This window comes from Trachypithecus francoisi, unplaced genomic scaffold (assembly GCF_009764315.1).
Source record: "Trachypithecus francoisi isolate TF-2019V2 unplaced genomic scaffold, Tfra_2.0 Lachesis_group6, whole genome shotgun sequence".
Classification (NCBI taxonomy): domain Eukaryota; kingdom Metazoa; phylum Chordata; class Mammalia; order Primates; family Cercopithecidae; genus Trachypithecus; species Trachypithecus francoisi.
In genome coordinates this window covers 103,082,743-103,106,242 of record NW_022681471.1, presented here as the reverse complement: position 1 = coordinate 103,106,242, position 23,500 = coordinate 103,082,743, and the positions used below count along the sequence as shown (strand labels likewise).

General features: G+C 36.5%; 1 protein-coding gene across 1 annotated transcript in view; it reads right to left on the bottom strand.

The window, feature by feature from the left end:
• Window positions 1–9,389: 9,389 nt before the first annotated feature.
• The window catches only part of TMEM47 (transmembrane protein 47), a 29,763-nt gene continuing 15,652 nt past the window's right edge, over window positions 9,390–23,500 (bottom strand). The window contains exons 2-3 of the mRNA XM_033201334.1: window positions 21,882–22,022; window positions 9,390–12,801 (exon numbers count right to left, since the gene is read on the bottom strand). Of these exons, the coding sequence (XP_033057225.1) occupies window positions 12,623–12,801; window positions 21,882–22,022 (320 nt within the window). The 3' untranslated portion in view covers window positions 9,390–12,622. The remainder of the gene's footprint in view (window positions 12,802–21,881; window positions 22,023–23,500) is intronic.

The window sequence follows — 23,500 nt, the reverse complement described above, 5'->3', positions numbered from 1 at the left end:
CATAATGATGAGCAAAACAAGACAGGCACAAAACAAATACTCTATGAGTCCATATTCCTAAGTTCAAAAGACCGACTTACTAAAACTGATGTATAGAAATGAAGAGTTACATGCTCAAGCTATTTTTAAAAGGTGAACAAGGAAATGATTATCTCTGGGATGAACAAAATGGAACTACAGTGATGATATGAGCATGAGAGATCTCTAAGGTGCTGGCAATTTCTGTTTCTTGATCTTCATTATGGTTAAATGAATGTTCATTTTGTGATAAATCACTGAGCTCTACATATGTATTTGTACACTTTTGTGTTTGTGTTTTATTTTACAATAATAAGATTTAAAAAAACACTAATCAGAACATCATTAAGGAAGGACCCCTTCAAGATTATCTTCCAGCTCATCTCCAGTCCTGAACCTAAGCTATGATTAAACAGCATAATTTTTTTAAATGGTTGCTTTTATAAAGAGCAAATGTTTCAAATAAACTGCTTAAAGTCTTATCTGTTTTTTTTACCATTATTATTTTTTTTAAATACATGACATATTAGCTTGGAAATGCTAGTCTGGAAACATTTCTCAGAAGATACATAGATAAGTCTCCTAAAATAAAAGACATTAAAAAATACGGACTAAGATATGTGAGACAATTGACTTCTTTTTTTTTTTCGAGGCAGTTTCGCTCTGGTTGCCCAGGCTGGAGTACAATGGTACGATCTTGGCTCACGGCAACCTTAGCCTCCTGGGTTCAGGTGATTCTCCTGCCTCAGCCTCCCAAGTAGCTGGGATTACAGGCATGCATCACCACATCTGGCTAATTTTTGCATTTTTAGTAGAGATGGGGTTTCACCATGTTGGTCAGGCTGGTCTCGAACTCTTGACCTCAGGTCATCCACGGGCATTGGCCTCCCAAAGTGCTGGGATTACAGACATGAGCCACTAAGCCGGCCAATGTACTTAAATCTCAGATATTTTAATCCTAAGAGGTAACTGTGAAGTGAAAGTCCTTTACTTAAAAATAAGTAATAACTATATTTTATCAATTCTAAAACATATTTTTACATACTGAAATCAAAGTGCATCTTATAATCAATAGTATGCTTAATTTCTGTCAGCCTAGATTGAAGTCAAGGTCTTTCAGAGAGAATTTTCACTTGCTTTGGCCAGCCAACTTCAGGTACTAGCCACCTGAGACCACTTTAAATTAAATTCTCTGCGTGAGGTGTTTTGGGTCACACTGGTAATGTGAATTCAGACCTCAAACCTGCCTAAATACTAACTAGTGGTTAAAATTTTCCACCCTATGCCAAGGTTGAGATATGAAAGTTCCCTTATTATTTCTTTCTCTGTGGCCACACTATTGGGTCATGTAGTCTTATAATGAAGGTATAGCCTTTGGTGTCCCCATTTTATTTAGGGAATTCCTGTTTGATTGCCTCTCCACAAAATCCTGGTTGCATTTTTTCTTTCTTATTGGCACATAGAATCTTACAATCACTGGTGCCTTAGTTCATACAAAATACAGGTTACAAGTAATTAGAGATTTGGTTTTGTTTCCAAAGGAAAATATTTAGCCCAGAATTGGATAGGAAGACTCAGATTGATGTTTACATGCATCATTTTGCTTAAGCACACATTAAATTTGGTCAAAATCTTGCTACATGCTCTATATTGTTAGTAAAAGCATCAGGTTGCAATAAGATTAGTGAACTTACTTTGAGAACGGTAAGTAATACCACAATAGAAGGAAGAATTGTTTCTATGTGCATACTGCATTCCCAACTTGAATTCTAAGACCCTAGAAGTCTAAGATTATATTTTTAGTAATGTCCTGCTGCCTTGTATAGTATTGGGCCCATATTAAAGATGCAATAAAACTTATTGAATGGTTGGAGAGCTGAAAAATGAACATATGAAATACAGTTGTAAGAAACACAAAAACTTCTGTAATTTGTGTGGGTGTGTGTGTGTGTACAACCAAATGCAAAGAAAAGGTCAATATCAGGACACAAGAGAAAAGACAGCTTCTGAGTCGATCTTCATTGTGAAAATGTTTTGGCCTTGCCAGGATTTGATATTATGGAAGAGTGCTTGGGAGGAGATTGGAAATCCTATCTACAATGCTTGCTCCAACAGATTCAATTCACAGCCTTAGCAGGTAATAAAAGAAGCCTCTGGACCATGTAAGAGATTGCTCTAGCATAGCTAGGTACATTGGCCATTTTATGTATTAATGCCAATCTTAGATAAATCACTTTTCTGGTCTGCTGTGGAAGGAAAGAGGATATTTCTTTCAGTAAGCGAATGGAGGATTACTGACTTGCTGACCTTTCCTGAGTGTGATAAAAGATGACTTCTTTCCTTTCAGCAATACTTCAAAAATGGAAATTTCTCTTTTAAACGTACGATGTAAGAATGAAGTAGGGAGCCTGCTATTATTCCATAAATAGATGGTGGCAGAGGGCATCCCTTGGGAAAGGGAGAGTTCTCATTAGGCCTATTTTTCTGAGAGCTGTCAGTATGCATGTATTTGCATTTAAAGATCGTGGAGAAAGGAGGAAGCAAGTCTTGACCGGATATATTTTTAAGACTCCATTCTTATTCCTGCTACACTTAAATATAGTGTGTAAAATACAGCACTCTTAAATGCCTTATGCTATGTTTGTTATGTGGATTCATATGTCATTTTCCTGATGAAGGAGTCAGGAATGCAAAATTATTTTGCCCCACATTGTTAGATCCAAATAAGAATGGAAAATAACAAGGCACGTATTTTCTTTTGACCCAGGAAATGTGACAGTTTCCTAGTATTTCAAAAACAAATAGCTTTTGCTACGCAGGCCATAGGAAAAAGGAATGGGCTAAAGGGTTAGAATTTTCATTATGTATGTCCAAGAGTCTTTTGAAGGCTTGAGAAATGTAAACAAATGAGAAAATTATAATGTAGACTACGTAGTAATATCAAATACTGACAGAACTAAAATGGCCTGTCGGAAGTCCCACCATATTGCTCAAGTCTTTTCCTGTCAATCAAGTCTTATAGGGCTCTTCTTTCCGTGGCAAAAGTTATCAAAATCATTCCTTTGTCTTGTGTTCTGAGTGTATGTGGCTTCGCTACCAAACTTGAAGATATTGTTTACAACAAAGTAGGGATGGTGTATTATACCAGTGGACATTTTCAATGATGAATCAATTTGTCTTAAGGGCCTAAGGCTATCTTCTGTCATACAGAATCAGAAAAATATCCATCAAAGCTTGATTGTCAATCAGTCAATAGAACTTTCTTTTTGGAATTAAAACTTCTCAAAGTGGAGGGAAAAAAAAACAAAACAAAACTTCTCAAAGTGGATGCTTTTCTTTGGCCCTGGAAAAAAGCTGTGGGAATGACAGATAATTTGATTGCTTATAATACACTGTGATTACAGTTATTAAAATCATTCCACCACATCATTTAAACACCTAATTTCTTTTTTTGTTTCTTTGCCAAAAAAAAAAACCTTTCCTTTTTTTGTAGGTGTTTATGTCATAGGAAGCAGTCCTTTATTTGAAGGTTTTTATCTATGTTGTAGGTGCACTTGAGGTTGAAATACATACAAGTCATAATCTTTTCACACACACACACACACACAAAAAGAATAAGTAGATTTGCCTTTAGGAAACCTGATAGCAAGAAAGTGGGATTTTACTTCCCTTCTTTTATTTAACCCCAGGCTGACTTGGGAACACAAATGTAGAGACTAGGTCCTGACCTTGGGTTCACCTGTCTGTACTTGTGTATAATCATTTTTTCATACGCATAGTCACTATGTTAGCCAAGGGATGATCTAACAATAGTTGTAACTGTTAGGCTGACTTGCTTAAGCAGTCATGTAGGTCAAGTCACCAGAGACTTGGATGAGTACAATCTTTGTCCATAGTCAATTAACATGTCTGCTTCCATAAGCTTGGTTCTACCTGGACTTGATTCACCTGAGCCCAAAGTGGCACTAGAGTGAACACAGTAGAAACCCCAGTTGGTAGTTATTTGTGTGACACATTACTGTAAAATCCTCAAGAGCAGCCGTAAGCACAAAGAAGCAGTCAACTAAACTAGCATTACTGGAGAACACACATGAATGATGCTCTCTTATAGGCCAATGCAGAATGTCGATGTATCCTAAAGATAAGATGGAGAAGAAACTACCATGAGTGATTTCAGAGATTCCAGGACAGTTTTCATGTCATCTGATAATGATTGATTTTCTCCCCTTAGCACATGACTTTGATCCAGAGAAAAATAAACACAAAAATGGAGAATTAATACTAAAATGTTTTTCACTTAGTTATATTCTACTGTAAGACAATTGGAACCCATTTTTGATGGGGGCAATAGAGAGTGTTTGGCACTCCCGGGTGGGATGGGAAGTTTGTAAACAAACCTTTGTGTACTTTTCAATTCTTGTTTGGAGAGTTAGCACAATATGAATATTGAATCATTTAAAACAAGGATCTTCATCAAGATTCTCTTGCATCCAACTAGACCTAGTTTAATCAAAACAGGAAATTATTGGAAGAACACAGGAGTATTTTATGGACTATAAGGCAACTTGACCTCACTAAGAACTGAGACCACCCACTCTTGTTCTCTCTGGGTCCTACAGGATTCTCTCTTGACTACTTCTCTGTGCATATCTATTTCATTTCTTTATTCTTCCCAGTTTGTTTTCTTTGCATCTTTGCATACCCCAAAGCCTATAGTTTATGCATTTTATTACTAGCTACATGTAGAGACCAATTCCAAATTAATAGGCAAGATAAACAGAGTGGCTAGTTAAAGGCAGGAACTATCTCTGTCTAATCGTCTATGACCAGGGGTGTAGGGTCATGTGGTACAAATGTGGCTACCTGCCAAATCTGTTTGTCTCTAAGAAACCATTATGGGTGGAGCATAAACTCCAAAGTTAATCAATTCCATCAACCAGTCAGATTTCTACTCTTTTTTTTTTTTTGAGATAGAGTTTTGCTCTTGTTGGCCAGGCTGGAGTGCAATGGCACATTCTCGGCTGACTGCAACCTCCGCCTCCCAGGTTCAAGTGATTCTCCTGCCTTAGCCTCCTGAGTAGCTGGGATTACAGGCACCCACCACCACGTCTGGCTAATGTTTTGTATTTTTAGTAGACACAGGGGGCGGGGGTTTACCACAGAGTTTTACCATGTCGGCCAGGCTGGTCTTGAACTCCTGACCTCAGGTAATCCACCAACCTCGGCCAGATTTCTTTTTCTCATACCTGCACGCTCTTATAACATATAATCATGACTAAATGGCAGCACTTGGAAGATCCAAATCTTTGACTTCCTTTTCCTATTAAATAACTTCCCCCAATCCTTCTTCTTTGTATTCCTTAAGTTATAAACAATTTTAAAAGTGCTCTCATTTCAAAATAGATACCACACAAACCATCCAAAGTACATAAATGTATGCAATTTATATCTATTTATACTTATAAATATAAACCAGCCCAACTTCAGGAAATAGCATATTACAAGTGATTTCTCCATCCAAACAGCACAATAGTCAAACAAGCCTAACTGAAGCCAAACAGCACTTTTGGTTTGAATGAGCATAAGAGGGCTTAATTGTTGTCTCATCTTTTAGAGCATTTCTGATTCAAAGATGTCATGCAATCACTGGTAGCAGTAGTTTGCTGTATTTTGGCTCATACTTGTAACATCCTCAAAGCTCACATGCCTGGCTAAATATGTACTAATGTTTATTGACTGTCTGAGACAGACAGGGAAAACTTATTTTTACTCAAGCCTGAACAATGGGGGAAGGTAACTCAAAATATTCCATGTCTCACAAGTTGGCTGGAAAGATAAGTGCTAAATACTGAAGTTTGTACAGAGAAATATACTGAGCAATGAATTTTGCAAAATTCCTCTTCATTATGAAGCAGTGGAAAACGCTAATGTCTTCAAAGAATATAATTGGAAATTTTTAATGAAACAGTATGTCCCTATAAGGATTTCTATATTGTCAAATTTATGCCAGTATATTCCAATGAGAAATGGCATTTGTACCTTGTGGTCAAATGAGAAACATACTTTTCATGATTATAAGTGTTAAATGTTTTATCACAACTTATTTTGCTGCCTTCACATAAACCTTGTGCCTCAAAGAATTAACACGACCATCATAGCTAGATAGTGTTTAAGAAATCACCTAAAAGTTAAAATAGGAAAACTTGTGCTTGATGTCAGAAGTTGTCACACCACTGAGCACTGATATAGACAAAGACGGACCTACTCTCCAAACACGCTTTGATGCAGGAGAAGTTTGCCCGGGAGAGGTTACCAAGCATGATCGTATTATCTGCCTTTCTGTTAACATACAGTATCAAAGACTAGCAAAGTAGTCATTCTTCTCCATTTAACCCTTAACAATATAACTTTCCATTCATAAGAATCTTAAGAGAAATACTTCCTGCTCAGGTTTAAAACAATTCCTTCAATGTCTTCGTTAACTATATTTTAATTTAAAAATTAAATAGAATGTAGGGATGATTTTCATTTATTTTACCCTTATGATGACAAATTCAAAGCAAGCAGAGGGGTAGCCTATGGTACCATCATTCCATATATGTAGTATTTTAGGCTTAATTCCATGACTGACTGCTCTCATCTAGTGTAAGAATGCCTTCAGGTCATCATAGACATAGCTTCATACATGCAAACGTAGCATACATAGAATTATTTTTTAGATATAATTTTCTTCATTAATCCTTGTCACGTGTAAAAATTGAAGTATTCAAGGTTTCTGGTGGTTCGATGGTATGATTTTCCAGTACTTGTTCCAAGTTTCTTTTATAACCATTATTTCTATGAAGTCATTCAACTTGGAAATAATTGCTTGCCAAAACTGAGTTTCTCTGGTGAACCACTCAACACAGCTTTAGTTTTACAAAGAACACCATTCTTTGTGTGCTGTTAATCTTGGCTTAGAAACACCACATATTTTCCTTCCCAACTGAACAGTTCAGCTCCTGTTCTTTTAGTTATACTTTGGACCATTAGAGTTACTTGTAGAATACAAATGTGAGTCACCTAGCTGATGACTCTTTGAAAAAAGATTTTCCACGTATGTGTACATATATATATATGTATAGGGACACTCTGCCCAGGACATCATTCAGTAGTTGTTAGAAATATGAGGACTTCTCAGTCCCCAAGCCTGTCTTGTATAGGAAACACTGTTGACATTTTATTACATGGGGTTTTATTATCTAGTCTGATTTTAACTTACTGGGATTAAGGTGCTACAGTACCACGACCAAACACTTGACATAGTAAAAAGTCAAATAAATTAGTGTTTCCTGTGAAAATACTCTTAACCACTGAATTCTAATTTCTGGGGGTTTTTTTTTTTTGAGATGGTGTCTTGCTTTGTCACCCAGGCTGGAGTGCAGCAGCACAATCTCGGGGTCACCGCAACTTCCACCTCCCAGGTTCAAGCGATTCTCCTGCCTCGGCCTCCTGAGTACAGGCGTGGGCAACCACGCCCGGTTAATTTTTTGTATTTTTAGTAGAGATGGGGTTTCACCATGTTGGTCAGGCTGGTCTTGAACTCCTCACCTTGTGATCTGCCGGCCTTGGCCTCCCAGAGTGCTGGGATTTCAGACGCAAGCCACTGCGCCTGGCCTAATTTGTGTTCTTTTAATCTTAGTTAACATCACACTTCTGAAAAGCTATGAACAGAAAATAATAGCATGAAAATTTGATAATTTAGGTATTCAGTGGTTTAGTCTACAGAATACAAAACAATTTCACTATCAATTTACTTTCTAACCAAAATGACTTAAAACCCATCAAAATGGAACAGTGTTGACATAGCATGTGCCTGATTTCATAATTCAAACTGCAACAGCCCATATGGCCATTATGGAAAAGTAAATTGAAATTGCTTTTCTGTTTTATGTTCACAGTGAAAGCTCTGAAGGCAAAGGATTTTTTCTTGTCAAATTCTAGTGAAACTATGTCTCCATGTCTTCCAAATTCAGAGAGACTGGGTCATGGATAATTACTAGGCAAGCCATGTTTGTAAAGGTGATTTACTCAAGAGTATGCTGTATAAAAATGAAATCACTTATACTGAAAATACAATACATCAAATGAATGCTGATACTCCATCAAATTAGAGTAAGGCCACTGAAAAGGAAAATTTCTAAAATGACAGAAAAACTGTGAAAAGGTTAGAAGTTCTAACTTAAGTATGGATACATCTGAAAGTGTGATATTAAATACATCATAGGCTTATAGGGAATTTGTAGTATTTTCTTCTTAGCAAAACAAATATACTGTGATCCTTGCAAAATGTGATGGTTCCTATGAGACATGAAAAAACGTCTTGATGACAAATACATATTTTATATTCAAACTGATTTTATCAACAAAAGCAAGTTTGCTCAACTGTGGTTCTATTTATATCTTCAAGAAAAATTTTTGGGCCAGGTACAGTGGTGCACGCCTGTAATCTCAGCACTTTGGGAGGCCAAGGCAGCAGATAGCACTAGCGGAAAAGTTTAAGACCAGCCTGGGCAACATGGCAAAACCCCATCTCTACAAATACAAAAAATTAGCCGGGCATGGTACCATGTGCCTGTGGTCCCGGTTACTTGGAAGGCTGAAGTGGGAGGATAGCTTGAACCTGGGAGGCAGAGGTTGCAGTGGGCTGAGATTGTGCCACTGCACTCCAGCCTGGGTGGTGACAGAGTGAGACCCCTTCTCAAAAAAAAAAAAAAGAAAAAGAAAAAGAAAAAGAAAAAAATATTGGCATACACGCAAGTGAATTTTATTGAATGTCTAATTTAAATTGCTTTCCACATATACTCACCATTTATATACATCAAAGGGTGATGAGTTTTATCAGTTTCTTCACACATGCACACTGGACACACACATGCTCATGCACACATACACACTGAATTTTTAGTCTTTCTAAGAAAGATAATACAGACAAGCCTGCTTTAACACTCTGCAAACATTGGAAATTACACAAAGAACAAAATACCATATCAAATCCTCTGACTAATTATTTCCAGTTGTGTGATTAGAGTCAGAATAATGGAAGCCAACACTACATCTCCTTTGTGTACCTTTTAAAACAGAAGGTTAAAAAAGATATTTAATAGTATTCCTTTATCACTGATCGCACAAAGGCTGTGGAGAATGGAAGGATCTTGGGAGATAATCTGTGATAAGAAATTTAAAAATGTTTTCAAGTAAAATCAGCATGTCATATTAAGATGTTTTCTAAATAATATACATTTTGAAGGAGAAAATGTAATGAATATATGTAATTTAGAAGCGCTGTCTAAAGAGTTTACACAACAGAGAACACACAAAGTCAAACCACATCCGTGAAATCACTTTTATTTTTATTTTTTTCCACATAGATAACTTCATGTCAACTACAAAAATCATGAAATGAAGAACTGATTGTGAAACTGCAAACTCAAAATCACTGGAGTGATAAACAGGTTTTCCCCCAGATGACTTAAAAAAAAGTAACCAGGATACCATGAATTCATGTTTAAGTAGTAAACATGTCATATATTTAAAAATATAAATATAGAATAGCAGTACAGAAACTAATAGCATAAACAGCATGAAGTATATTTTATTTTTTAAGACAGATGAAATTTCTAGGCACAGTTTTAGGCATTAAAGAGGACACAGAGGCATAGGTTAGAGTGCGCTGCTCTGTACAAAAATACAGTCTGAATAAATTACATTGCTAGCCATACAATTAGACGTCACTTACCAGTCAGTTCATTGCATGTTTAATAATATACAGGTACATGCTAATCCATATATATGATTTCTATTCAAACACATAAGTCTCTCTATATTTATGTCTTTAAAATTTACATGTTGAACTTACAAAAAGCTAAATAATTGTGCAAGAAATTGGAATAACTAGCCCTGCTGAGTATTTTATGCTATATGTGTGAGTATATATGTGTGTGTATACCGATATCTATAGATATAGCTCTATATCCATAGATATCTAACAATGGGTTTGTGGCTAACAATTCTGCTTAAGAACACATCAAACAAACCTAAAGCTGCAAAGACATCATGTTAATGTAGGTGACAATTTCACTTGTGTTTATTCTGATAGACAAAATTGTAATTCAGATGAGAAGCAACAATTTTCATGTTGTACTGAGATTGTTAGTAATGAAACACTTCCAAATATCAGTGATGGTAGAAACACAGCATAGGGCTCTTTGCTGGGAAGGGAAAAAAGTCACATAAGAAATCTAGTTTTCAGTAAACTGCAAATATGTGTGCCTCAACCTATAACATATCCTGTCACTTTGAGCTTGTCATATTGACAGAGAATGAAAACTTGATAAGACTCGAGATGTGATACTGGTTTAACAGGACACTGCATCCTCTACTAGGACCAAGAGAAGGGACTCATTGGTGTCAGCACCAAACTACTATTCTTTCATTATTCAGGAATAAAGAGATCTCAGAACAGAGAATGTTTAGTTGCTGAAATCCCTATCCAAATATCGTATTTCTCATGCTGCTCTGACAATATGCAATTAACTGCAAGACAGCCTGCCCCAAATTTTACTATTTCTCAAAAACGTGCTTCAAAAGACTCTATAATATTATCTTTCTGGAAAATTTCCACTCATAATTTCTAATGATTCTTTACAGAATCGTATATTTTTATAAAGGTTTCTGTCTATGATGTATTATTCACTTTTGTCTATCATTGCTAAAGTAAGACTAAACCTGGTACTTCATATTTGTGATTTTATAGAAAAGTCATAAGTGTGTTTTTTAGCATTTGGATAATAAAGTAGGTTTTTTTTTTTTTTTTTTGGCTGTTGTTTTGGCAACCATTCTTAAGACTAGCTGAAAGTAGAACTGTGCTTTGGGAGGTAAAACAAATTATTACATACTATCAATGTGGTCCTGGTCTTAACAGATTTTGCAATACAGTAACACATAGCTACTTTTTAAGTAATTTTTCTAATGCTTCTTTCTGCAAGAGGGCCAAAACCAGAACATACTGTTTTAGTGTCTTTGTTAACAAAAATAATTATTTATAACTTTTATATTAGAACTGTATATTTGATATAAAAATATGTTTACAATTAAGCTATCCAAATTTGTATATGAAACAGAATTAACACAAGTTTGCAGCATGAGATTAGTTGCAAACTTATTCCCTATTATTAATACTTCCTTCCATTGAACAGTCAGTAAGTAATTCCCTTAACATAAATCCACCCTAAGTGTGTGCACAAATCGGTTAGCCCATCAGTTAACTTCAGAGGACCAGGTGATAACCAGATGAATTCTACTCCTCTACTCAGACATTTAGATATTTATATAAATCTATCGCTATTCCTTTTTTTAAAAAATGAAGACATTTAAAATACTTGCAAAAAATAGCAGCCTTCTATTTTAATGAATTTTACACAAAATGATCATCCTAATTGCTATTCTCTTTTCAACTACAGTGCTTACAGAGAATCATTAATTTTCAGATTAACACCATTTCAATTTTTATTCTTAGGCAACTCTATTAACACTTTCCAGTGAAACAGTAAAGAACATAGAGCAAAAGCTTTAAGGTACCATACTTTTGTATGGTAAATAAGCATGAACAATCTAAGCCTCTTAACAATGCGTACAAGGTTAGTGTTCAAACCACTTCACTAGAGTAAATATTAATTTTATGTGTAATAGGCAAATGTATGTGGAGGGTTAAGGAACAACTAATTACCATTTATACTAATGGTTCACCTTCTATAAAAACATGGAAGCTTGTTACATATGCACACTTGTTTGCTGCAATGTTTGGCAAATGATTTAAAGGGTACAAAAGCAACTCATGCAGATTTCTTTCTGTTTGCCCCAGGAAAAACACAGATCCTCAATTTTTCCCTAGTCTAGGTAGGGCTGAGGCACCAATTTCTAACCACATAATGAGAAGCACATGTCTCCAAGTCTTGACTCTCCTCCCAGGGAGATGCTGATTGCCAAAGCATAACCTCCCATTAAAAAGAGTATTCTTGAAGGTGGAATGTGTACCATTAACCAGTTACATTCACAACTCCCATTAGATGCTGAAGGGCAGTTCATTTTTCAAGGGCTCATTCAAGCAAACAACCAACAGCCAATGTAGTCATTTGGTAGGATAAGCAGGCAGTAAGGGCTCTAACAGTGGAATCCTTGTCAGCGCAAAGGAACTTCTAAATGTTGCTTATGCCAACTGCTCCCCTGCAGGCAATAGGAGATGGAGGCAAATCTCATTCCAACTAGTTTCTCACAATGGTTGCTGTCATATAGACCCTTCATTTGTCAAGAAAAACGATATGAATATATTGGAATTTTGCAGCATTTGCCTATGTCTAATCAGCTTTCTTAATTTGTGCAGATTTCTAACATGGATGTAAAAGCTGGTTATGATGTTGACAGCCAAAAGGCAAAAAAGATTAAATCAACTGAGCAAACTGCTTGATGCTCCACAAGTGTTTTAGAAAATAGTAAGTTAGAAAAGATGCAGATGTAATCCTTTTGTTGGATGGTGGTGGTTGTTTTTACTTTGAGACTATTGGTTCTAGTAGTAGTCTTCATAGTTCTTAGGGTTCAGGCAATAAAGGATGGCACCCCCAAACGAAAATATAGTTGCACCCCAGGCCAGGCCATAACCCCAGTTGAACTCATGGTAAATTTTCAAGCTCACAGTTTCAATGAACTTGATTGGGTAAAGGACCAGGCTGCAAACCTGTAAAACAACTGAAAGCAAAGCAAATCAAAATTAGAAAATGTTATTTACAGCAAATAAAATAATATAAATATATAACTGTATATGTATGAGAGTAACTTTGTAATCAAATACACATAAAGGCCAAAAATTTTAACGATTGCTTGTTCTAGATGGTATACTTTAAAATACTAACAATGTTTTTGTTTAAATACCTTTTCCCAGTATATAAGAACTATCCTATTAATTAGTAAATCATTATTAGTATTGACGAAATAATTAGTGCAATATAATAATTATATGAGCATACAAAGTAGTGATTTTCGCCTTACAAATATAATTATCATTATTATTATGCCAAGTAGTACTAGTTAAACTAAATTGTGCCACTACTAAAACGTGTAAGTAGCTCCTCAAGAATAGTGACCCCAGCCAGGCTCAGTGGATCATGCCTGTAATCCCAGCACTTTGGAAGGCCCAGGTGGGCAGATCATGAGGTCAGGAGTTTGAGACCAGCCTGCCCAACATGGTGAAACACCGTCTCTACTGAAAACACAAAAATTAGCCCAGTGTGGTGGCATGCACCTGTAATCCCAGCTACTCAGGAGGCTAAGGCAGGAAAATCACTTGAACCCAGGAGGGGGAGGTTGCAGTGAGCTGAGACCGCGCCACTGCACTCCAGCCTGGGCGACACAGTGAGACTTCGTCTCAAAAAAAAAAAAAAAAAAGAATAGTGACCCCAATGCCAACTGAAACTCTTGTTATTTATGTATGCTATTAAGGAATTAGGAATTCAAATTAATTTCTATTGATGCAATTAGTCAACCTGTGAGTAATAATGTGCTTTTGATGTTGTTGCTACTTTGTAATACTAACTCATACCAATATGCCAGAAAGCCCTACCATGATGCCTTTGCTTACATTACTCTGATCCAAAGCTACTTTCATTATTTTCTTCTCATCCAGTCTATGCCTCTTGTCTTTAAAAAGTGTCTTAAAAGTTATTAACAGATGCTATTTTCATATCTATTTTCCACCTACTTTCAAAAAAGAATTAAGTCTCTAAAGGCAAGAGAGATAATGGCACAGGAAAACCTAGGCTAATTATGGCTACTATAACAGAGGTCAAAAGGTAGCTCTTAGTCCCTGTGAGATCCTAGTTCTGTCAGGGCTAAAGGGAAAATATGATTAGTCATCCCGAATAAAATAAACCAAAATAATCAGGAAGGGAAAGTTTATTTTGTTTTAGTTTTGTTTTGTGTTGTTTTTACTATCTAAAATAAAATGAAATTTATCTTGTGGATATGCACAAGAGATAATGTCTTCCACTTAAAAGTCTTAACTTTCTATTAGATCAATTATTATGTAATTTTATTTTAATCAGTTTAACTACAATTAGTTAACTACAGCTTCATTCTCTACCATAGGACAGCTTCCACCCTCAAGAAATAGACAATCTTTTCCCTAAAAAATACGGAGTACAGTTATATTTAACAGGGGTTGGCAAACTACCAAATCTGGTCTGCTTTTTTGTTTTTGAAAAAGTTTTATTGGAACACAGCCACACTCATTCATGTATGTATTTTCTATGCAACAATGGCAGAGTTGAGAAACTGCAAAAGAAACCACACAGCTCACAAAGCCAAAAGTATTTACTTTCTTGCCCTTAACAAAAAAGGTTTGCTAACCCCTGACATATGAAATAATTTTAGGGGGTAAAGTAATTTTTGTTTAATTCATCTGAAAAGAACAAAAATGTGAATAAAAAGGAGGGAACAAACTGACATAGTAAAACTATGTACATAAATATTGTTGATATAGCTTATATTTTTTAAAAACATTAGGATGGATAGTGTGTTTAATTAAGATGGAATTTTATGTTTTAAAATGTACTCTCATCTATTTTTAGCACATGTAAAAGATTATTACCAGTATGATGAAGCTTCCTAGAAAGTCTACATAAATAGTCATCTTTCTCTCCCATAAAACTGGTAAAATACAGCAAGTTCATGAGGAAATGAGTCCTCAACATTTCTTTCTATAAGGCTCTGGCCAGGTGTCAAAGGACCTACCTGGAACTAGATATAAAAATACCCAACATTTCTGCTGTGTAGCCCAACACTGCTCTGGGTCAGCACTGTGCCTACCATTACTACTGAGAGTGGATACATAAGTAAGTTTGTATAAGAGGATACGCTACGGATAGCCAAAACAGAAATCAGACCTTCTCAGGAAAAGTTTTGGTTGTTGTTAGGACTCAGCTGATGGCATATTATATGACCCACACTTCATCTATTTCCAGCTGGTGAGTGCTAAAATGTGCATTAATTAAAAAAAAAAGCCCAGTTGGCTCTGTGCCTTTGTGAGGAAAAGGGAGCTTTCATGTTTTAAACGTCATAAAACTAACAAGAAGTCAATTACTATCAACCATGACTACAGAAAAAAAAATTCCAAAGTTGCCAAGTACATTTGAAAAAAACAAAAAGGCACTTCTCCTTAGGTTTCTATACTCTGGTCACTTGTCAAATACGCACTGATCCTACCAGGATATGACTGAAACCAGGATGTGAGTTAGGTATAGTAATTCATTCACTCATTCAATAAATGCATCCATTCAATAAATATCTGAATGTTTCTAAAGTGATACGGTTTAAGGCATTAGTGGTATCGAAAGAGACAAAGCTGCTACTCTCATGGGTAGTCAGTCCGTTAGTAAACAAATATAAAATATAATGTCACATATTGCTAAGAGACAAGAAATGCAAGAAAGCAGACAGACACAGGGATGAGGGCTGCTCTTTTAGATCAATCGTGAGAGAAGGCTGCTCTGAAGAGGAGATACTGAGCACAGATCTGAATGAATTAGGGGTGCAGAACAACGTAGTGGGGACCGAGCATTCTGAAGTGAAAGGCACAGGCACTGCAAAACTCCCGACACCGGAGCACATCTGGTGCACTGGAACAGAAGTCAGAAGGCTGTGATTGCAGTACAGAGAGCAGGGAGGGAGAAGCATGAGATATGATGGAAGAGACAGCAGGGGCCCTTCATGGTTCATGGACAGCCTGTGAACCATAGCTAGGGTCTAGATTTTATTCTAAGTGTGACAGGCAGCTGCTAGAAGAGTTAGAGCAGAAGAGTAATAACTAATCTGAATTACTCTAAAATAATTACACTGCTTCTTTTATGAACTGACTAGTCCCTGGAGTGAGGTGTTTACCTAGGCTGCTTTTAATATTCATTTCAACGTGTTTTATTTAGCAAATATTTGGCCTCCATGGTATAATATAATGATATAATTTCCCTCTAGTGGAAAAATGGAAATACAACTCCATTAGGCTCCACTGGCATACTCTCCTGAACAGCTTTCTTAGACTTTTATTGTGTTGGAGCTCAATAAAAATTACTGTAAAACACATCGTGCCTCTGAATTATTCGACTCCCTTTGGAATCACAGAGAAAAATGAATGTAATAGCAAAACTGAGAAAAATATAATTCTGCATTTGTAAATAATTTTCTCCATGTAATAAAATTCACAGATGTAGGTAAAAATGCCTTCTTGCCTTTCATAGATTCTGTAGAGGGAAGAAAAAAAAAAAAACATAAAGAGTTCAGAAGTCAAGAAAATACCATTATACTATATTTCCATTTTACTACCAATCAACGAAACAAAATAGGCATTGGATATGGTATTCTCTATGCTCTACCTCAAAGATAACATAGGTATAGTTCTGGAACATTTTAGAATCTTAAGCGATTTGGGGTTCATTTTATGCCCCCTGCACTTTTTTGGAAACAGGCAATGAAACTATTAACCATGAAATTGTGTGGACCAGAGGCATGACGGGAATGCCTACTCATTCTTGTGTTTTATTCTAGTTTTAAGGGGATATTTTTCAGTGTTTTCAATATTAAAATATTCAAAGCATTGATACTGAAATATCATTATTTTCTTCTAAGGAGGATATTTCAATATTTTGACAAACACATATTGGGTGCCTACTGTGTGCTAGATGAAGGGGATAAGATAGATAAGACATGGCCCTCACCCTTTGATAATTCATACTCTGATAGTGCAGACAGGCACACAAGTAATTACAAATGAATGCGTTCAACAGCAATAGTAGAGGCATGTTTACTTATAATACGTTCAACATACATTTACTGAGCTCGAACATTGTGCCAAGTACTGATTCAGCTTAGAGAAAGAAAGGAGGGCTTCAGAGGGACATCATTTGAATTGTTTCTTAAGGATGGATGAAAGTTGGTCAGAAGAGGCAGAGGAAAGAAAAGACCTCTAGGAAGATGAAGCAGATTATATAGCACTTATAGGTATAAGAGAGTATGGCTAGAAGCAATTCGCATGGGTAAAATGAAGGGCGCATGCACAAGGCTGTTTAGTTCATACTATAATAGCATAGTGTTTCATAAAGTAATAAACTTTCGTTTCTCTAGGGAGACCATCTGAGAGGTTATTGTAATTGTATATGCGGTTGGTGTCCTATTCATATATTTTTATCCTCACCACTTCAGTACATGCTAGCCTGACTTCCAAATGCCAGCACCTGCATTTCTTTGCCTGAGTTTCCTCTGACCATTAAAGCTACTTAAGCTGCCTATGGGGCAGGCCAGGTCCAGAAAATTAACACTTCTCCCCCTTGATCATAACCGACATTTCTCAACCAATGACTCTCCAAATTTGCTGTATTAATACCCCAGCTCTGTAGTCCTCCGAATGAGATAATTCTCGAGGTGTGTGTTCTACACCGGTTTTCAAAGTTTCCCCAAGAAGACTACGCTCCAGCTGCTTCAAGTGACAACTGGCTTGATAATGTAACCTTTTAATGGCTGCTTTCCCATCCCTGTCTCATTTTTCCATACACCTTATCATATCCCTTCTTTTACCTTGCAAATAAAGTATATGCACTTGATTTCTTGTCTCGGGGTTTGCTTCTGAGGAATCAAAGGGACAAGTGACAAGACCAGATGTTTGTTTATGTCACAAGGAGACCTCATGTGTTGTATCCAAGACAGATTACATGGGGAAGAGACTAGAGAAGGACAGGCCCCTAGGAGGTCATTCAGTTTGTGGGGACCTGTGGGCAGTGATGACTAAGGTGTCCTCAGTGGGAAAGAAAAGCCAGGGAATCTAAAGAAAGACTAAAACGAAAAAACTGAAAAACTAGATTCTCAAGAAGGCAAAAGAAAGGAGTCACATGAACATCTTAAAACAGTCAGATATTGCCATAGAAAAACAAAACCAAGTAAGGGAAGACCAAATTTGGGGACTGAGACGTTCCATTTAGGGAAAAATTGTGGCCTTGACTAAGGAAATAATGATGGTGTATGAAAAAAAAGGTATAAAATTAGAAGATAATTTAAAGGCAAAGGTTGATAGGCCCTACCAGCCAGGTTGGTCCCTAAATATAAAATTGACATAAAAGAAACAATAATTTGGAGAATAAAAGCATTTGCCAGTGAAAAGTTAACATGAAGGTATCAATTTATTTTCTTTTTGAAATTCAATTTGTAACTACTAATGGTAGCAGTATGAAATTAATTATTGGGTTGTGATACTGTAAATTGTTCTAGCCAAAGTGTAGTTTGATAATGGTACAGGGAAATTAACATGGAATCTAAATATTGTGAATAGAAGAACTCCCTTTCAGTTTGAAATCTAAACTGAACACTGATTTTTCTACCAAAATCTAGACTTGAAATGGCTCCACAGTATCTCACTGTGACTTATAGGATGGTGATGAGGGCTGTAAAACACAAGTCTCTAATCAGAGATAGCTCAGACATGGAAATCAGTTGCAGGTCCCTGAAAAAAAAAAAAATCACCTTTCTATATAAACAATCCTTATAGGAGGCTTTCTGCAGATATAACATAAAGGAATCATCCTTAATAACATAATAAATGGGGATTCTGTATGTAAAATCATATTATAAAAGAGAATTTTCTGCAATTTGTTTTAAAGGTCTTGGGAAGAAAGAAAACACTCATCCTACATTCCTGTGGGACATACAAATGACCTGCGGATAGTTCAAAACCAGACAGTGAAAGAAGAGAACCTGGAAAGAGGCAGTTCCTCTAATTTCACCAAGTCTTTAGTGAGAACTGGATGCCAGTTATCAGAATCACATCATATATTACCTATCACTGCCAGTTACACAAAAAGGAATATGCTGTAGTCAACTACTGGAAATGTGCATAGCTTTCATTATGTGCTACGGTTTAGCCATGCTGCACTCATCAGTTTGTGGTCTTTGTGACATCTCAAGGTACTGAATTCCTTCAGCTGTTGCTCCCAAGAAACGGAGTAACTGGAGTTACACAATGGACTCCAACTGTAGTGCACAGTTGGCAACTGAATTCAAAATCAAGGCTGATTCTGCACTGATTTTTCCTACATGTGATATGTACTGAAGTAAAGATAACTGGGGAATCCTCATTCGGGCTTTCAAGTCAGATAGGTATCCTGAATTTAAACCCTAGATGTACAACTTACTAGTTAAAATAACCCTGGGAAATTACTTAGTTTTTCTGAACCCTGTTTCTTCATTGATAATATGGAGAAAATAAATAGCTAACTTTAAGACTGTTATATCTGAGACAGTGTATGTTAAGTGTCTAGCACTGTGACGTATGACAGGTGCTTAATTAATCATTCTTATCAGCATTATTATTATAAAAGTATCTAATTCTGAAGTCTAGATTTCTAGGACTGGTGAGAAAGAGGGTTGTGGAAAAAAGGACAGTATTTTAGATGGGCTACAGCAATGGCTAGCTCTTAGCTCTTCTAGCAACTATTCAAGAAGGTAATAAGGCCACCCTAAATAAAAGACCTCAGAGAAAAAAAGAAGACAAAATCTTTAAAATCTGTTTGGCTATCTTTATGAGACTTAATGATCAGTTTTCAGTAAAAACCCTTAGAGTGGCCGGGCGCTGTGGCTCACACCTGTAATCCCAGTACTTTGGAAGGCCGAGGTGGGTGGATCATGAGGTCAGGAGATCAAGACCATCCTGGCTAACATGGTGAAACCCTGTCTCTACTAACAGTGCAAAAAAATTAGCCGGACGTGGTGGCGGGTGCCTGTATTCCCAGCTACTCGGGAGGCTGAGGCAGGAGAATGACGTGAACCCGGGAGGCGGAGCTTGCAGTGAGCAGAGATTGCGCCGCCGCACTCCAGCCTGGGCGACAGAGCGAGACTCGGTCCCAAAAAATGAACAAACAAACAAACAAAAAAAACCCTTGAGTATATGTAATACCACCAAGATTGTCTACTTGTATAGTGTAGGGGCCCAACATATTAAATAAGTAAAAACATAAATATATGAAAAAACATCCTTTTGATAATTATTACTTTTTTGAGCTCTTTTGGTCTTACCTTTGTAGTCACGTGAAACTAGCTGCTTCCTAAGACTCCAAAAGAGAAATGGCTTAAATAAAAAAACCTGAATTACAGTTACTTATTTGTTTACATGTCTGTTTTACCCCACCAGATTATGAGCTACGTGCCTTAGTCATTTTTATATCATTCATTCAAAAACTATTTATTGCGTGTATATGAGTACCAGGCATAGCACAGAGTACTAAATCAAGTAAGTGTGAAGTCTCAGACAGAGAAGTTTCCAAGCGGTAGTAGCAATATGTCTGTTTTGATTTTATGTACTGCACGTGTCTCGGCAGAAAAAAAGACTTTTTATTTTATTTTTTTCCTTGAGACAGAGTCTTACTCTGTTGCCCAGGCGGGAATGCAATGGTGTGCTCTCGGCTCACTGTAGTCTCGAGCTCCCAGACTCCAGTGATTCTCCCATCTCAGCATCCTGAATAACTGGGACTAAGACTTCAAAGCTTTTTACTCTATTAGTGAGTATCTGTGGTGATACTGTGGCCAGTTTTATAGGTGTCTGCTACTGTGTTTAGCCTGTAATAATAGGCACCTAAGAAATAGTTGCATAAATGAGGGAGTCAGTGGTTAATGAACCACTAGATTAAGATTCAGAAGCCTCCCAGGCCCAGGTCTGCCAGTAGCTACTAGGCAATCTTGAGCAAGTCACTTAAAGATTTGAATTAGATGTACTTCTGGATTCCTTCAGCCCTTTGGACCTTCGTTTTTATGACACCCCCAATTCTGACCAGCCTTCATGGGTATAAGAAAATGAACACAAACAGTAGGGGGCAGCAGAACACTTCTGTTTTGTATTTTTAGCTCAAACTACCCTTTAAATCCTGAGAAATTTAATCTATTTCAATCTTGAAACAGCTTTTAAAAATCCATCTAACAGCCTAGATGGTTTTGTCAGTGTCTTCATTATTGACAGTCACAGAAGCTTATTTTGCAGTCTTCAAATCAGATATGACTGACAGGGTAAATTGAAGGCACCATAGAATGCTGCAGTTTGAGTCAAAAAGAACAATATATTCAAAGGTATTTTTATAAATGAAAATTAAAGCTCACATCAAATCATGTATTGAATCATGTATTGGGCTTTTAGTCTGCAAGCCCCTTTTCTAAACAGTCCCCTCTCTTTTCATTTCATTGGTTGATACTTTAATCCAAGCTTTGCTTCATAGAATGATGGTTGATAAATTAATTAACATACAATTGACTTCATATAATTGACTTGTCTAATGGTTGGAGTTATACATCACACATTTTCAGGATAACTATGTTTATTTTCAAAGAGATATACAGCTTTAAGGGTACACATTTTGGAATTTGTTTTCAGTTCCTTATCAGAAAAAATAATGCTGCCTTAAGATCACCAGGGAAGCAGTAAAAAATGGGGAAAAAACTGGATGTAAAAAAAGACTGTTAGTAAATACACCTGCTGCAATTTCTAAGGTAATAGCCCTGTCAGGCAGTATTATTTATTCATGCTTTAGTTAGAGGTTTAGAGACTGCCATTGTGTTCTGTGAAATGCTTAACACACTGAAAACTTATAATCTGATAAAGCTTTAGCCAAGTTACCTTAAAAATATAGTAAATGCCTCTCAATTTTTATGTAATACAGCAAACACATACCTCTTCTGCATAAGAAAGGAGGATGGTAGAAAGGTTCATGAAACTTTAATGCTCATTTAAAAGGAATAAATCTGTTTACCTGCTGCAAAAAGCATGACCGCAACAGGTCTATAGAAACGCCTTCGAGATCCCACGCAGATAGAAATCAAACCCACCAGGAATGCAATGAGAATGATGGCAGCACCGCCCAGGAGTAAAGCCAGAGTAGCAATCTGCCAATCTGGAAAGAAAAAAGAAATTGTTTTTGAGTGGTAAGTCCTCAAAGAATCAACATAACTATATTCAGCAGCCTTCACCTTGCAGTGGCTCAACAGATGTGATTTTACCGCATGCTAAGCATCCTTTGGCGTTTCAAATGTTTTGCAACAAAAATGAATAGGAAATGTACTTATTCAGAAAAGTCTCCTATGCTAAGCTCAGCAGAGTTTTTAGACCAGGGGTTTGCTAGGATTTTCTTCCAAGGACTCTATTACGTATTCATGTTAAATCAAGTGTCCCCTCCATGACCTATTTTCAATATTATTATGATTTAAATTTTTATTGAGCAATAAAGTTCACAAATCTTAAGTATAGAAAGTAGAGAAGTAGATGAATTTTTATAGATATTTATACACCATCCAGATTAAAATACAGGACATTTCTATCACCCAGATTGTTCTCTTGCGCCCCTTCCCCAGTCAATAATGACCCTCCCACCTGGGCTACTGAGGACATCCGTCACCACAGATGGAGTTTTGCCTATTCTTAAACTTCATATAAATGGTATCAACTATTTTGCGTCTGGTTTTTAAGTTTCTCATATTCATCCATGTTGTTGCATGCGACAGTAGTATATTCTTTTTTTATTGCTATTTCTTAGAAAGCCTTCCTTAATCACATAAAAATCTCCAAAGTTTTTATTTGTCTCTCCTCCACTCCCTCTAAAACAACTCCCCATCAAATTAGCATCAGGAATATTGTTTGTTTTTTCCACTTCTTTTTTATTTGATTCTAGTCTCACTGTTGTATTTACCACCACGGGTGTAGTTTCTAAAATTAAGTATTCCCAGGGAGCCAGAAGGGACTCTGAATGGCTGCTCAGCCCCTTCATTCATACACGGAAACAGTAAGCATATACTGATCACTTGTTATGTGCAGGCCTCTGTTCTCACACTCTTAGTGACACATAAACCTTATTGAAATGCACTCATTTCTTATAAAACAAAAATGTAGAAATAATATGATGAAAAACTGGCTCATTTTCCATTCATAAGAATGGTAAAATAATCTCTCAAAAGAGACAAAGGGAATCTATGAAAGTACTATATAGGTTGGAAAACATCATATAAAACTATACTATGGAGAGCAGCAGTTGTTTAAAAGCCCCAAGTGCCTCTTCTGGCCCTCAATTTAATGTAAGTGCAGAAAATGCAAGTGGATTTTAATCTATCATTAAATTGCAATAGATTCTATCCTAAGTCCAGAAGTCATGGTATTTTGATGCTTCCCTCTGAAATTATCCCCCCAGAAAGCTTCCAAAATACACTCTTTGTTATGGTAGGATAAACGATGAGCAGAGGAATTGCCAATACCCTAAGATTTTCTTTTATTTATATTTGTATATCCCTGCCTCAAGCATCCTCTTCCACATCCTCTCCTCCTACGAAATTGTGGATGCTTCACAGGCTCTCAGCTAGAACTTGCACTGCAATCAAGAAA